The 17,051-nt window shown below is 40.6% G+C and overlaps 1 protein-coding gene across 1 annotated transcript; it reads right to left on the reverse strand.

The window, feature by feature from the left end:
* Positions 1-10: 10 nt before the first annotated feature.
* LOC307026762 (phosphatidylinositol 4,5-bisphosphate 3-kinase catalytic subunit beta isoform-like) lies at positions 11-15,999 on the reverse strand (the record flags this gene model as incomplete). The annotated part of the gene is made up of 10 exons (XM_079694891.1): positions 15,795-15,999; positions 12,999-13,088; positions 12,109-12,363; positions 9,548-9,644; positions 7,560-7,690; positions 5,821-5,871; positions 2,467-2,655; positions 2,051-2,172; positions 226-369; positions 11-110 (listed from the first exon to the last, which is right to left on the reverse strand). Coding segments are annotated over exons 1-10 (1,332 nt in total), but the record flags the coding sequence as incomplete, so codon positions are not given.
* Between the last annotated feature and the right edge of the window lie 1,052 nt (positions 16,000-17,051).

Below are 17,051 nucleotides of genomic sequence, written 5' to 3' on the forward strand. Positions count from 1 at the left end.
CTTCACCAACCTGTTTCTTGAGGACCTCAATATGAGGGATGCTGCCCCGACAGTAGGCTTCCAGCATGAGGGCGAACTGCACACAAACAGCAGGCATGTGGATCTCCGACCTGTAGGGGGCAGCAGAAAGCCAAACTCCTCATGAGACGTTTTCTCACACACACACACAGACACACCATCTCTCTCTCCCTCTCATGTTATCTGAACGTGTGTGTCCGTACACACCGGAGATGCCAGAACAGGAAGTGTCCGATCTTGCGGTTCCCCTGGGCGCGCTGCAGCAGGAAGTGAGTCAGCGCGCAGTCGTAGTACGGCTCGTAACGCAACACCTGCACCAGCTGGAGGAGGTACTGGGACAGCTCCTCGTCACTGGGGAGCAGAGGGGGAGAAGGACTGAGTAAAAGTAGAAGTACTCTGACCTAGTACTTGAGTAAAAGTAGAAGTACTCAGATCTTGTACTTGAGTAAAAGTAGAAGCACACAGATCTTGTACTTGAGTAAAAGTAGAAGTATTCAGATGTTGTACTTGAGTAAAAGTAGAAGTACTCAGATCTTGTACTTGAGTAAAAGTAGAAGTACTCAGATCTTGTACTTGAGTAAAAGTAGAAGTACTCTGACCTAGTACTTGAGTAAAAGTAGAAGTATTTAGATCGTGTACTTGAGTAAAAGTAGAAGTATTCAGATCTTGTACTTGAGTAAAAGTGGAAGTACTCAGATCTTGTACTTGAGTAAAAGTAGAAGTACTCAGATCTTGTACTTTAGTAAAAGTAGAAGTACTCGGAACTTGTACTTGAGTAAAAGTAAAAGTACTCAGATCTTGTACTTGAGTAAAAGTAGAAGTACTCAGATCTTGTACTTGAGTAAAAGTAGAAGTACTCAGATCTTGTACTCGAGTAAAAGTAGAAGTACTCAGGTCTTGTACTTAGTAAAAGTAGAAGTACTCAGGTCTTGTACTTAGTAAAAGTAGAAGTACTCAGGTCTTGTACTTGAGTAAAAGTAGAAGTACTCAGGTCTTGTACTTGAGTAAAAGTAGAAGTATCAGAGTGTAGGAATACTCTTTTACAGTAAAAGTCCTGCATTCAAAATGTTCCTCAAGTAAAAGTAGAAAAGTATTCTCATCAAAATATAGTGAAAGTAGCGACAGTAAAAGTAGTCATTGTGCAGATTGGTCCCTTTCAGAATAATAGATATGATATGTTTTATAATGATTGATCATGAAAGTGTTCTCAAAGCTGGTAAAGGTGCAGCTAGTTTGAATGACTTTGTATACTGCAGGGTAGCTGGTGGATTTACTCCAGGTGGAACTAAAGTCTGATTTAACACTTGATTAGATTTCACATCATTAAGGTCTTAAATCAAGGTATTAAATAATTGTAGTGGAGTAAAAGTACAAAGTAGCATAACATTGTATTTAAGTACTTGAGTAAATGTACTGAGTTCCTTCCCTCCTCTGCTGGGGAAGATAAACACTTTCTCAGCTGTGATGCACAAAGTAAAGCCATGAAATCTCCCATTTGTATATATTTGTGTCAAACTGTTCTTTGTGAATTTATACTTTCTTTACTTGGGTAAGATTTTGAATGAAGGACTTGTACTTGTATAACTTGTAGTTGGATTGTGTAACGATACACCTGTGTTGACAATAACCAAATAACACACATGATGATATCTTGTTGGCAGATGTTGAGCTTATGTATTTCTTGTTTATCAGTTCATCTGGTTTCCTTTTTAAAATCCATTAGTGTAATTGTTGTTATAATGAGAATTTAATACAGTTAAGATCCCAATCTCACAGAAAGCATTATTATTATTATTATTATTATTATTATTTATTCTACATTTTCAGAGACATATTGGCCTTTTATAGGTTATGTGAATCCTTTTAGCCAGGATAATCTTTAAGTGAAAGTGTGACATTGTGAAGGCCGTGTGGGAGGGTGGATGTGTTGGTCCTGTTGTGCTGTCTTAAACCTCTCCTTAGAATATTTTATGAATTGTAAGGTGTCCGTGGGTGCTCTGAAAGGCGCCTCTAAATATCTTATTATGAATACCTCATGTCCCGCAGACAGCCCACAGCGTACTCTCGGACGTATTGGTCGGGGTAGTTGAAGTCCAGCAGCTCCAGAGCGTCTCTGGGACTCAGCTTCGGCCAGACCTGAAGCAGAGCCTGCAGCTGTGACATGAAGAAGAGGGGACACATGTTGATGTAGAAGAGACATGAAGAAGAGGGGACACATGTTGATGTAGAAGAGACATGAAGAAGAGGGGACACATGTTGATGTAGAAGAGACATGAAGAAGAGGGGACACATGTTGATGTAGAAGAGACATGGAGAAGAGGGGACACATGTTGATGTAGAAGAGACATGAAGAAGAGGGGACACATGTTGATGTAGAAGAGACATGAAGAAGAGGGGACACATGTTGATGTAGAGGAGGGGACACATGTTGAGGTAGAGGTTTCTAACCTGGGCCATGTCCTCGTGTTTGCTCCACTTGACGGACAGCAGCAGCTTGGGCAGCGACTGAGGGAAGTTCTCTCTGCAGTCGTAGCGTAGCGTCCAGATCAGATCCTTCTCGTTCTCACACAGCTGAGAGAGAGGGTCGCGCTCCATGATCTCCTTCAGCTCGATGTGGAACTTCTTACCCCCGCGGCCCTGAGAGGAGGAATAATGAGGAAAGAGGGTGGGGAGGTAGAGGAGGAGAGGATGAAGGAGAGAAAAGGTGAGAGGAGGGATGAAGAACAAAGGGATCAGGATGGAAAGGAAACGAGACAATGTTCAACTTTTGAAGCTTCTGAAGCTTTCGGTGGAAGCGTCAGCCAATCAAATCATATGCCAGTACGAGCTCTAGCCAATCAAACCGCTGCTTGTGTGTCAGGGGCGGGAGATTCATGTGATTGGTTTTTGGTCGCGCTTCAGACACGCCCGCCGGCAAGCTTTCTCCAAAGCCGCTGTGGGGACGGGCCGTTACGCACTGATTCCCGACAAGGGGCTAGATCACTTTAAAACCAGAGGAACATTGGACATTTGGGGAAGCTCAAATGTTTTGAAAAGGATATGAATACAAAAAAATTCCACAGAGAGTGAGTTAAAACGGGGCATACGAGAGTAGTAACTTCTAAATGGTTGAAATAGTTAGCACATCATTTACTAAAATACAAGGCTGCTTGGATTGCAAAGAGTTTATTAGAGTAAGATTTGGTTTGCTTAAAGAATTGCAACCTCAGTTTACGGTGATATTTTGACCACAGAAGGGTCGTCTTCCAGTCCAAAGTCCTGCATTCTTTATAGTGGAAATACAGCAGGAGAAAAACAATATGGCAAAGTCGGTTTGTTTCCAATATCGAGCAACCCCGGTTGAAATAGCTACAAATAATTGATAGATACTTTTTTATATAATCATCCACTTTTTAAACCATTAAGACTAATACCTATTTGATATAATTGAAATTGACATGTTTGGATGTTTGAGGTACTTCATCTGAAAGGGTTGAGGGGTTACGGCCAGTGGTGTAGTGCGCGTTGGACGCGGGGGGTGGAAGCATGATTTTTTTTTTTAGTCTAACAAATATAAAATCATTGCCAAAGTTATCAGTTGCAAATGTGTATTTTTTGTAATAATGACAAAAACATAATAGGCAGATTTCACAGTAATTAATTTAAAATAAAAACGTAGCTCAAGCAGTTATGCAACTTGAGCAGCATTTTTATTATTTGTCCCGCATTTGAGTGACAGTTGCGAAGAAAGGCCGGATCGGTTCGCTGACGGCCGGCACCGCCCTTAATTATTATATTGTTTAAACGGCATCATGTTGAGCTGACAGGCGACACAGAGGTCCACGGTGTACCCCCACCCCCCGTTGACAGTTCACGAGCGCGTCCATAGTGTCTCCCCCCCACCCCGTCCACCCAGTAAAAAAATCCCCACTACACCACTGGTTATGTCTAATTAAATGTTGGAAACCACTACTGAAATGTACCACAAAGTGGCAGGAGAGATCCAGAGCATCCAGGAAAGTGTACATCATGTTCCTTCAATGCATTCGACACAATCCAAACCAAGGCCTAACATTGTGTTTAAAACAAGTTGTAAGGTGTGGATTTAAAGAGGGACACGTGTCCTTTAAGCATTTAATCAAACTGAGAAGAGTTCAAATAAACATTTGGCAGATTAAACTTTCTTTACGTTGGAAGACGAATAACCCAACTGTGTGGATCTGTAAGCTGATTCACAATTTACCATAACTAAGAGTATACAAAGTTGCATTGGGAGCTAATCTGCTGTTTCTCACACAGACACCTCATGTAGAAATGGTGCGTTCAGGCATGCCCTTTACATAACACAGGGTTACGTAACCGGCTGCAACACACCCAGCAGAGGGTTTTCAGTTGAGGGGCGGTGAGACAGGAAAACGTACGAGTAATCTGATCAGAGTCTCTAGTTTTGAAGGGGATTGGAATAATTCAGCAGCTACACCCTGCTGATAACAATGTGTTTCCAAGGGAACTGGCAGTGTGAGATTATACACGTGTGTGTGTGTGTGTGTGTGTGTGTGTGTGTGTGTGTGTGTGTGTGTGTGTGTGTGTGTGTGTGTGTGTGTGTGTGTGTGTGAGAAATTATTACGCAGCATTTCTCACAGGACAACTTTAAACAAATACAAATACTTCACTTTATTTTCACCTGGTTTTTCTTTTACAGAGGTGGGAGAAGTACTCAGATTGTGTACTTGAGTAAAAGTAGAAGTACTCAGATCTTGTACTTGAGTAAAAGTAGAAGTACTCAGATCTTGTACTTGAGTAAAAGTAGAAGTACTCAGATCTTGTACTTGAGTTAAAGTAGAAAAACTCAGATCTTGTACTAGAGTAAAAGTAGAAGTACTCAGATCTTGTACTTCAGTAAAAGTAGAAGTACTTAGATCTTGAGTAAAAGGAGAAGTACTCAGATCTTGTAGTAAAAGTAGAAGTACTTAGATGTTGAGTAAAAGGAGAAGTACTCAGATCTTCTAGTAAAAGTAGAAGTACTCAGATCTTGTCCTTGAGTAAAAGTAGAAGTACTCAGATGTTGTACTTTAGTAAAAGTAGAAGTACTCAGATCTTGTACTTGAGTTAAAGTAGAAGTACTCAGATCTTGTACTAGAGTAAAAGTAGAAGTACTCAGATCTTGTCCTTGAGTAAAAGTAGAAGTACTCAGATCTTGTCCTTGAGTAAAAGTAGAAGTACTCAGATCTTGTACTTGAGTAAAAGTAGAAGTACCAGAGTGTAGGAATACTCTTACAGTAAAAGTCCTGCATTCAAAATGTTCCTCAGGTAAAAGTAGAAAAGTATTCTCATCAAAATATAGTGAAAGTAGCAACAGTAAAAGTAGTCATTGTGCAGATTGGTCCATTTCAGAATAATAGATATGATATGTTTTATAATGATTGATCATGAAAGTGTTCTCAAAGCTGGTAAAGGTGCAGCTAGTCTGAATGACTTTGTATACTGCAGGGTAGCTGGTGGATTTACTCCAGGTGGAACTAAAGTCTGATTTAACACTTGATTATATTTCAAATCATTCGTCCACATCTGTAAAGTAACTAAAGGTATTAAATACATGTAGCGGAGTACAAGTACACCATTTACCTCTGAACTGTAGAGGAGTAGAAGTACACAGTATCATAACATGGAAATACTCAAGTAAAGTACAAGTACCTCACAAAAGTACAGTACTTGATTAAATGTACTTAGTTACTAGTCACTCAGTAGTCTTTTATGTATTTTAAATGCACAGCAAATATTCCTGTCAACAACACAAGTATCTCCCACTGTACTTGAACTCACCATGGGAACGCAGTCACTTGCTCCGGCGATTTCTGCGGCTTTTTCCAGTATCTGCAAAAAAAGTAAGTAAGTGATCACAAAGTGCATTAGGCCAGCCGAGCACATCCTGATCCTCTTCATCATCATCATCATCATCATCATCATCATCATCATCATCATCATCATCATCATCATCATCACCACCAGGTGCCATCATGAAGAGTATTAAGACACTGCCATGACGAATTCAACTGCAGTCGAGTGTTTAAAAAAGGGCCTCAGAGCTTTCATCCAATCAGTAGTTTCAATACGGTACGATCAGGGCAGCCTTGGCGCGTTCCGCTAAAGCAGTCTTTTGTTCATATTTGTCCAAATTCGGTCAAAAAGGTAGGTTTATGTTGGAGAGATATTGTCGTCTCCCCTTTATGGGTTGTTTCCATGCACTGATACTATGCGTGACTCTACACGGGTACGACCTTGCAGCTGCCTCTTCTAATGATAGGAGGAGGCAGGGCATTTCAGGTTGTTGATATTTATGAGAAGACACACACATACTTGTTGTCTCCTAAATATCTCATTTCTATGAGGCGTGAAGGAAGTACGTGACTCTTTCCAGAAGACGTTGCAGATGTCCTCGACACCTTTCCGACACCTGTTGATGATATTAGCGCCGCCTCGATTTACGACTTTGTTGTTATCTCCCTGTTTTGGAATATATATAAGCCTGATGTGTTTTGCGAGTGTGATTTAACTCTGCTCCTTCTTGCAAGAATAGATTAGTACCTGGTTATTGATTCTCAACCTGGTGTCGAGAGATACTTTCCTTACATTAATTGGTCCTTCGAGCCGGATCCAAGACCTCCTGTTTTCTCCTGACGAACGAGCCTGACGCTGTGCACAGGGAGTCGAGGACTCTTAAAAAAAGACCCCTACCTTGTTTAATTTACAAAGAAACCATTTGGTAAATATGGGGGCCATGTTTCGCTGGAGAGGAGAGGATCCTCTTTTCCACTACACAAAAAAACACTCATTAACACTAGGGATGCCAGCGATTATTCAAATATTCGTTACAGTCTCCATAATCGAAAATTATTTTTAAAATTCGATTTTATTTATATATTTTTTTATTATTATTTATGTTTTGCGGGCGTCGAATCATCGATTATTATTCGCCGGGGTTGTCCGATTTTTGATTTTGATCATGGTCAGTTTCTGCCATCCCTAATTAACACATGGCTTTTGTCTTCAGTGGGAAAGGGTAAGCATTCCTTTCAGGGACAAATAACTGTATTCATCTCAGGTGTTTATTGTTAAATGACACCTCGAGGGACCCTTCTTCTTATTTTATATGTGACATGTTTTGAAGGATTGATATTAAATTCAATAAACACATGTTTTCAACTAATAAACAAACAATTCAGATGTTTTCCCGAAAGCTATAAGCAGAAACTTGACTTAAAACGTAAACAAACTCAACAGAAGTTAAATAAAACCAACTGTAACTTGTAAACTTTGTTCATCTTGACACTGTCTCCACAATCAATAACTGTGGTTTGAGAGTTTGATAGAGAGACTGAATAAATAACAGATAGACGGAAATTGCTTTTACTGTAAACTTAACCCCTTTTTTCGGTGCTTTTGTGACCACAAGTATATTGACAAATGTTCAAAAACACAGATTTACTAATTTACTGGCAGTGTGAAGGGCGTCGTCTATCAGCAATAGAAAAGGGGAACAGGAGTGAGAACAGCTGTCTGACCTTGTCGAAGGGAGGGAAGATGATGGAGTGAGACGAGTGCTCGGGGAAGTGGATGTGCAGCGCTGTGGCGTTCTCCGTGTACGGGTTGGTCTGGATGGTTCCTATGGGGTTCAGCATCTCTTCAAGTTCATCTGCGGGAGAAGCACATAGGAAAGCATGAAATAACAGGCATGCACTGCAACAAGTGGACATCTTGACAAGTACATGTGTCTCATCTCTAGTCTTTCCACTTGATAGAAGACATAATAACTTTCAGTCAAAGACTCTTGAAAACATTCTTTTAAGCTGCTGTGGGATTTGTAAAAGATGGATCATATGGTTTGAAAAATGACATCTTACTTGATTCTAGAAAACACATTTTTATTGGAAAAATCCACAGAAGAAAAAGGTTTATTTTGTAACAACATTTCCTTATCCTGGTAAAATAGTTAGAAATATGTTTTCTCAGCTCATTACAAAATCTTATTCCAGGGTTTCCCACACATAGACTATACTTGGGCGGGCCGCTCAGGTATATTAACGGCCGCCCAAGTATATTTCGCGACCCATTTAGGTATTTTTATTTTTTATTTTTAAATTTTTTTTTTATTTTTTTTTATTCGTCCGTGACCACGACGCCATCTGCGATCGATTAACTTGTGGACATTGATCCCTCGCTCCCTTGCTCTGATCTCGCCTCCTTCTGGCCTGTTAAGTGGCCTGCCTCACACAGGGTGACTGGCTGTCTACATGATGGCCTGTGGCCTGCCGACATGGCCACTGTCATACAGATCATAAATCAAAGCCCTTGATTGGTCTCTGTGTGTCATTCAAGCTCGGGATAACCTCAGCTCAGTTGAGGTAAAGGACTCTGAGTGTTTAGATAGTTAACTTAGTCTAAGTTCTCAGTGGGTCTCAAACGGTGTGGTCACCATTTATGTAAACACATATTTCCATTTGAGAGGGTAGTGATTGGTCTAATGGATAGTGAGGTGGGCTGAAGATCGGAAGGCTGTGAGTTCATTCTAGTGTGCCCTTGAGTAAGGCACTTAGCCCTTAGTTACTCCAGGGAGAATGTCTCTGTAATCGGTCATTATAAGTCGCTTTGGATAAAAGCGTCAGCTAAATGAAATGTCATGTAATGTGATTAGTAAAATATGCATGAATAAATAAATAAAAAGTTAACTAGGTGAAAAAAGGTAAGATACACTTTTAAAACTTGTTGAGAGCTAAAACTAGGAGAGAGGAGAGAGACAGGAGAGGCTGGTTCAGGAGCACAGACACACTCATAACTATAAGTTTCAGTGTTTTTTTCATATTGGAAATGGTATGTTATTGGTTATGGCCATGATTTTATGATTATTGAAATGTATACAGTTCTGTTTAATATAGGTGTTTCCATAGATCTAGTCTCTTTATTTCCCCCTCAAAAAGCACCAGATTGATGCATTTAACTCAAATTAAAATCTTACCGGGGGAGCATGCCCCCGGACCCCCCTAGAGGATTTGAGGTCGACCCCCACTTATAATCACATGGATAGGTTCCTAAATACATTTATAAATACTTTTTTTTTTAAATAGTAACCCATTTCCATATGTTTATGTGTGGGTAGTAGATTTAAACTATAGGGCTCTCATTATGGGCCCTGCCTGTACCTGTTCGCTCTGCCATCGCGTGAATGGTCTGCTAACAAGCGAGCAACAGACAGGTTAATGTTGTTGCACGTCACCTCAACCCCCCATCCCCCCCCCGCTACCACCACCCCCCCAAGTATATTTCAGATCTGTGGGAAACACTGTATTCGTCTAAATATCCAGAAAGCAAATGTTCACTTGTTCTATTTGTAGATTCCTTGATTTATTCAAAGCGAAAACAGCTTGTTTTTATAATTGTTTTTGATTTGGGAGCAGCATTTTGTCCAGTGACACTGGAGTATGGTGGTACTGTGATTGGAGCGCTCATTTAACCCTAGATGTGTTTTTATTAGCAGATATGACGGAGGGCGTACCAGGAAAGGAGGACCAGCAGTGCAGGATGATGTCTCCCGTCTTCAGCTGGCCTTTGTAGTCGAACACCATGGTGTTGACCCAGGCTATGGGGTAGTGCTGGATCACAGAGAGAGAAATAGGGATTAGTCAATGTGCTTATAAATACAAATCCACTCCTTTAGTTCCTCAACAAGTAGGAAAACATACTATCTGACTAGTTACTTAATTAAAAAAATGCGCGGTCAGCAATACATTTTACTCCCAGGACCCCCCCTCTTTCTGTTCATGCCAAAAAGTATAAAAAAGATACGCCCCTAGTCCTTAAATATCATGTCTTAATGCTGGCCAGGAAAGCATCGATCTCAGAGGTTATGTTATGACTATAACATATAGTAAACCCCTGGAATCTCTTGGTGTTAAATACTGTCTGGAGTTATCAGAAGTATCACAGGACAGCGTGTATGGAAACATGCCGGACTTGAGCTCGTCAGATTATCATTTTGTTCCAAGTATTATAAGTGTAACATGTCATGTTTTGTGCGTCCTCCTTTCATTTTACATTTTTCATTTTCAGTAGACCGGTCTTGTATTAGAAACGTGTTGCAATATCATGTTGTTTTGTTTGCCTCCTAAGAAATAACATTCAAATACAAATATTGGCAGGGTATATGCAGGAATCCTGAAGTCACATGTAATTCCTTTGAAGACCTTTTTTAAGACCCTTTCCAAACGTTTGAAGACCTCATCGCCACTTTGAGTTCTAACCGGTTACCTTGGCGACACACTGTACCTCACATTTACTATATACAGTATTGATTGTCCTTCCTCCTTATCTTCCAACCATTTCCCCATAACGATGTTGCTTAGCAACCGGCGTAAACGGAGCTTCGCACCCTATCAAGCAGTGAGCGTGCGATGTCCTGTTCAGATGACGTCAAACCCAACGAGATGCCATAAATAAACTACACAGAATCACACTACACACCTACGCAATGATTACATTCAGGCACACTGTAGAATACAACCTCTTTGGACCATTTATATACTTATTGAAAACAAGCTACAAAATGTAATACCTTGGAAAATGCCGTTTCACACTTTTCAATAGAGATGTCCCGATCCGATCACGTGATTTTCAAAGGATCGGAATCGGGAGAAAAAAAATCGGGGATTGGGATTTTTTAAAATTTATAAATACTTTTTTGTTTATTTTGTATTCAATGTTACAAAACAAAAATGACCATGTTCAAGTCTTAAAGTCATCCTGAGGCCTTAGTTTTGGTTTCAGATTACACAACATCATGTATGTGTTGCTTCTTTGGGGCTTGTTTTCATAGACCTGCTTATTTCTCTCAAATCTGGCAACAGAGTGGGCGCAGTGTCTAATAGTAGCAGTAAGCTAACGAGTACTGATAAGCTTTATTTTGTTTTGATCCAATGCTGCACAACTGAACTGATCCAATGCTGCTGTGAAAGAAAGAAGCTATATCCATGTTGGATAGAATATACAATTTAAATAAAAACATAACCTTAAGGGACAACTTGAATGCTTTTTTTCTTTTTTTTCTCTTAATGCATTGCATAAAGATCGGATCGGGAAAAATCATTATCGGCAAATTGTCAAAATCAAATGATCGGAAGCAAAAAAAGGTGATCGGGACATCCCTACTTATCAATAGCCTTCATTTTCGCTAAATTGATTTATCAACTTTTAATACTTTTTAAGACCCCGCGGAGACCCTGATTGAAGAAAAGAACAAACAGGTAAACGGCAATCAGGTTTATAGACTACCATCAAAGCCAAGGTCCAGTGAACCCCCAATAATAGGTGAAACATATGCAATAATAAACCCAGAGTTTTTATTATCAACAAATTATAAGGTACAATCTTCTGTGAACAAAGTTTGTCTAAAATGACAGAATTATTTGTTTTTGCTTGACTAGATTGACGGAAATAGAATAAAAGTTGACTAAATGTTAGGACTTTAGCGACTCAAACTATGGAGGCTATCTATGATGACTTAAAAACTAAACAAGTGTTTTTTTTCTTCTTCTCTTCTATTCTGTAGCGTCTCCTACACCACAACAACTTGAAATCTTGCCAAGCATATGTGTCTAAGATCTAGAATATTTCTCTACACCTGATATCATACATAATAACTTCAGAAGTCACACTGCAGTGAGATATCGGGTCTTGTTTTTAGACAATGCATCATCTTGTTAAGTCAAATAATCTTATTTTGAGTCGTATCTCAGATGAAACACATTATTTTACATATTTATTAGAAAATCACCAACTAACATCAGAACACAGAAACACTTTTGAGCGTTTGCGGCTTATATTGTAACACAACATTTCCTGATTCTGGTCACATATAGTTCAAAATGAGTTCTCCCAGCTAATTACAAGATCTGATTTATCTAAATATCCCTTCTTATTTCAGGAACTCTTACCAAACACATTTCCATTTGTTCTATTGGCAGATTTCTGTACTTTGTTTTCATTATTGCTTTAACTTGTTTTTGGAGCAGCATTTCTTCCAGTGTTTCCTTATTTGCCTTGTTCAGGTGAGTCTCTTACCACTTTCCCTGCTTTGCGGATGGTCTGGTACTTGTTGCTGTGAGAGTTCTTGGTGGACTTCTGCTTCTTGACCTTGTCCATGACGGCGTAGATGGCGAAGCAGAGGCGGGTCATGCGTGGCAGGTCGCAGACGGACAGGTCGAACTCCAGCGTGCTGTCCTTCCAGGTGTGGTCCGAGCGCCCGCTGCTCTCACTGCTCACCGCCGGCTTACACAGCAGCTCCGTGCCGTGGAAGAGCCCCGCCCTCACCTGGACCTGAGAGAGAGTGTGTGTGTGTGTGTGTGTGTGGGGGGGGGGGGAAGCAAGGGGAACACATTATTTTTTATTGTGTGCTAAATTTGAGTTCAAGTTTTTCTCTTATGTCTCAAGTATGTAATTGTGCACTTTTGGAGAAGCCGTGGAAGAGCCCCGCCCTCACCTGGACGTGTGTGTGTGTGTGTGTGTGTGTGTGTGTGTGTGTGTGTGTGTGTGTGTGTGTGTGTGTGTGTGTGTGTGTGTGTGTGTGTGTGTGTGTGTGTGTGTGTGTGTGTGTGTGTGTGTGTGTGTGTGTGTGTGTAAGCGTATAGCATTAGCTTTTATTGTGTTGTTACATTTAATTATTCACAAGCTAGCCTGCATTGACTTTTTTGTCCCAGCCAAAGGAGACAAATGGAGGCATTGTTTTGTGTGGGAAACATCCTCTGGAGGGAACAAAGGGATGTTAGCCTTTGCAGACCATTTACATGCACTAAAACCTAAATAACAAACTACAGGAAATAGAAAGCGCCAAAAAGCCTAATAGGGCCTCTTTAAATCTAGTCTTAAACTATGCATGCAGGTGTTGGGTGTGCAGTGACATTACCAGGAATATAAATGATTGTTTCATGAATGTCTACAAAGCAATAATTCACCTTGGCAGTCTCTTCAGCGTTCACCTTGCTGCCGTTCACCAGGACGATCTTAAAGGGGGTAGCCACGTCCCAAACACACGTCTGTACTTGCTGCAGAGAGGGAGAAAGAGACTTGCAGTGAGGGAGCAGCATTAGCATAACACACTGTAGAAATATGTGCTCCTTCACACACCCAGAACACACACTACACAAACAGTGTGTGAGGTCAGGCGGGTCGTTCTGATGTCAAGCAGAGTGGATTTGCGAGGGTCAGCAGTCAGCAGGAAAAACAGCATCACATGACACCTAGAGTCCATGAACATGACTAACCAGCTCACTTCCTGCTGTTTGCTGCCTGTGTGTGTGTTGATGAGTTTTTGTGTGAGCGCGATGGTGTGTGTAATTGTGTCTCTTGTCAGATAAGAGACGCAGAACACAATGTACTTTATCCTCACTGAAACCCCCCTGTTGAGAGACCAATTTTCAGTTTTCCCAGACCATAACAACACCCATTAACAGATTCCTCCTCTAAAAATAAATATCACTTTCTGTTACAGGCAGACACTCTTCTGGGGAGCTTATACAAGTCTGTAGAGAATCTGTGTCTGCTTCCTCCTCCTTCAATCTGCCTCCAATGCACTGCAGTGCAGTTCCTTTGTATTGCACTGAATGGTCACAAATGGCAACATTAAATGAGCAAACAATAAGGATTCATTAGGATAGCCTGAACCCTACAAATAATCAAGAAATCAAAGTCAACATCCTTTAAAAACAGAGCAGCAACAATACGTCAAAGGACAGAAAACAAACGGTAACTATTTGGGTGGTAAATTCAAATCATGATGAACTGAATATTTTGATCCAACACGTACTGTATATTTGAAAGTGTAATTCCTTTAGTCATTTCTTCGAGTTGGAGTTGGAGGTGAAGCCAACTTTTTTTTAACCTTAACCCACAACAATGATTCATTATAAGAAGTTACATGTAAGATTTGTAAGTTATTATAAAACAGACAAGTCAAATCGAGCAATCTGATTGGTTCTTAGCCGTGATATACTGAGCGTGTACCACGGGTAGAATTGTAGTTACTTTTCAAGTCAGTATCCCTCCGCGTCTGAAAAAAACAGTATACCGTTCGGCTGAAAAGCAAACTGTTTCACCACGTCCGTTAGCTGTGATATAATGAGCATATGCCACGGCCTGTCGTGAGCTATGGCTTGATTATAAAATAACTATAGTTAATAACAGTAGTCCTTCATTTACCACCTTGTTTTAAAGTATGCCTGAATTTATCAAACTATTTAGCTGAAGAAATTGTGTTGTTTTTCTTTGTTTAATTATAACTGCATATCCTGATCAAGCGTGTGTATTTTAAAGTAGTTAATGACATAATGGGGTTGTGTAATTCCTTGAGTCCAGTTAGTCTCAATGGACTCATAACAAAATGTGGAAGTATTAATGCTAAACTGGTGGCTTAGTTTACTGTAAACCAACGTTTAATGAGAAGTAGTGAACACGACACGACACACACACACACACACACACACACACACACACACACACACACACACACACACACACACACACACACACGAGATTGGGGGGTTACCTTGGTTGGTACTTGGTTCACACACACACCCCCCCCCCACCCCCCCCGGGAGACAGGATAACGAAGGCCAATTAAATTCAGTCTGACATTTGGATGCACACCTGGCAGCAGAGAGGAAGACGGCCATGTTTCCTGACAACGTGGCAGATGCAGAACAGCGGCTCATAAAAGACAGGTGGCTGCTGCCAGGTTCAGAACATGTTTACTCTGTAAAGCTCCACACCTGCCACGCTCACTGCAGGTGAAACAATCATCTGAGCCACTTTGAGTGTTTCAGGGAAACCAGGACACGACTCAGTAAACACTGGAGGATGTTCAGGGGGTCTCGAGCTAAAAAAAGAACTGTTTGGTACAGTATGTGCATCACACGGTCAGTTTGAGTTGTTATTGTGCCAAACAATCATTTCAGCCACATCAATGACAGTTATTATGATTTAGTACCATCTTGATTTTTATTTTTACATTATCATAGAACCATGCAGTAGATTATTAGTATTATTGCAGAAGTCAGTCTGTATTTGTTTTTGTATTATTTTACTTGGATCTGATTGGTCGATTTAGGCTTGAAATGGTCTGCTCTTTCTTGATAGCAGATTGATGCTATTGATGCTTTGATCAATGTGAATATGTGCATTCATATCAATCCGCAGAAAAGAAGTACATTTAATGTCAGCTGTGGTCAACAAACAGACACCCAAAGAACACTTTTTGAATATTCATTTTTATATTTGTGGAGAGCAGGAAAGGTTGAAAGACAGAGCGATGGAAGTCAGAGAAATCAGCAGAAGAAGACAGACAGGAAGTAAACACTAACGGGAACAGAGTATGGATTCTGGCAGTGTTTAAAGACTGATAGTGAAGAAGGGAATGTGAACATGTGACTTGGATAGTTAAAGAAAACTTCAATCAGCGCTGCCGTCCTTTTAAGTTACTGTACGTTGTAGAACGGACTATTTTTTTTAGTAAAATCATGTTTAAATCAATATGTTGTATGAAGTTATTGACTTATTTGGCGAGAAGCTGTGTAATATTACATTATCATAGGGGTGTTGAATCACCCTAAAGGAGTTACTTCCCTTACAAGAACTCCAACAAGCTGAAAAGATGACATTTGTTTGACCTTAGCCACTCAAGCAAATGTTGAATCAACAAGATCACCGCAACGCAGAAGTGAGAAATGCAGTCATTCACACGTTGATGCACTGACCGTGGGAACCCGTCTCTTGGGGGGTAGAGGTAACGGGGGGTTGGAGGACTTCCGGCTGACCACGGCACAGATGGCACAGATCTCCTTGTCGAACATCACCTTGATGGTGCTGGAGTGCACCAGGGTCAGGTGCGGGGACTCCTTGGCCTGCATGCATGTGCGGATGTACTGCAAACAAGAAAGGACATATTTAAATATCTGTGCATATTAAGGTCTCTAATTATGCAAAATCCATTTCCTCATGTCTCTTCTACATCAACATGTGTCCCCTCTTCTTCATGTCTCTTCTACATCAACATGTGTCCCCTCTTTTTCATGTCTCTTCTACATCAACATGTGTCCCCTCTTCTTCATGTCTCTTCTACATCAACATATGTCCCCTCTTCTTCATGTCTCTTCTACATCAACATGTGTCCCCTCTTCTTCATGTCTCTTCTACATCAAAATGTGTCCCCTCTTCTTCATGTCTCTTCTACATCAACATGTGTCCCCTCTTCTTCATGTCTCTTCTACATCACCATGTGTCCCCTCTTCTTCATGTCTCTTCTACATCAACATGTGTCCCCTCTTCTTCATGTCTCTTCTACATCAACATGTGTCCCCTCTTCTTCATGTGTTTTCTACATAAACATGTGTCCCCTCTTCTTCATGTCTCTTCTACATCAACATGTGTCCCCTCTTCTTCATGTCTCTTCTACATCAACATGTGCCCCCTCTTCTTCATGTCTCTTCTACATCAACATGTGTCCTCTCTTCTTCATGTCTCTTCTACATCAACATGTGTCCCCTCTTCTCCATGTCTCTTCTACATCAACATGTGTCCCCTCTTCTCCATGTCTCTTCTACATCAACATGTGTCCCCTCTTCTTCATGTCTCTTCTACATCAACATGTGTCCCCTCTTCTTCATGTCTCTTCTACATCAACATGTGTCCTCTCTTCTTCATGTCTCTTCTACATCAACATGTGTCCCCTCTTTTTCATGTCTCTTCTACATCAACATGTGTCCCCTCTGTGGAAAGAGACTCTGAAAGTTTCAGGAACAAAGATTCTCTCTCTTTTTTATCCATTTCTATAAAAACCTGTCTGAAAATGAGCTGATCAGATTTTGGCCACTTTGTGATGTCATAACGATGTTTTGTCTTGTGTAACCATTAGCCAATCACCAACCAAGGTAACCCCCCCAACCCCCTTATCACCTGAATCTCCTCCTAGAGCACCTTAGAGTTCTTTGTAACCAAATCTCTCTCAGAGGGGC

This window comes from Notothenia rossii, assembly GCF_949606895.1.
Source record: "Notothenia rossii genome assembly, contig: scaffold_598, whole genome shotgun sequence".
Lineage (NCBI taxonomy): Eukaryota > Metazoa > Chordata > Actinopteri > Perciformes > Nototheniidae > Notothenia > Notothenia rossii.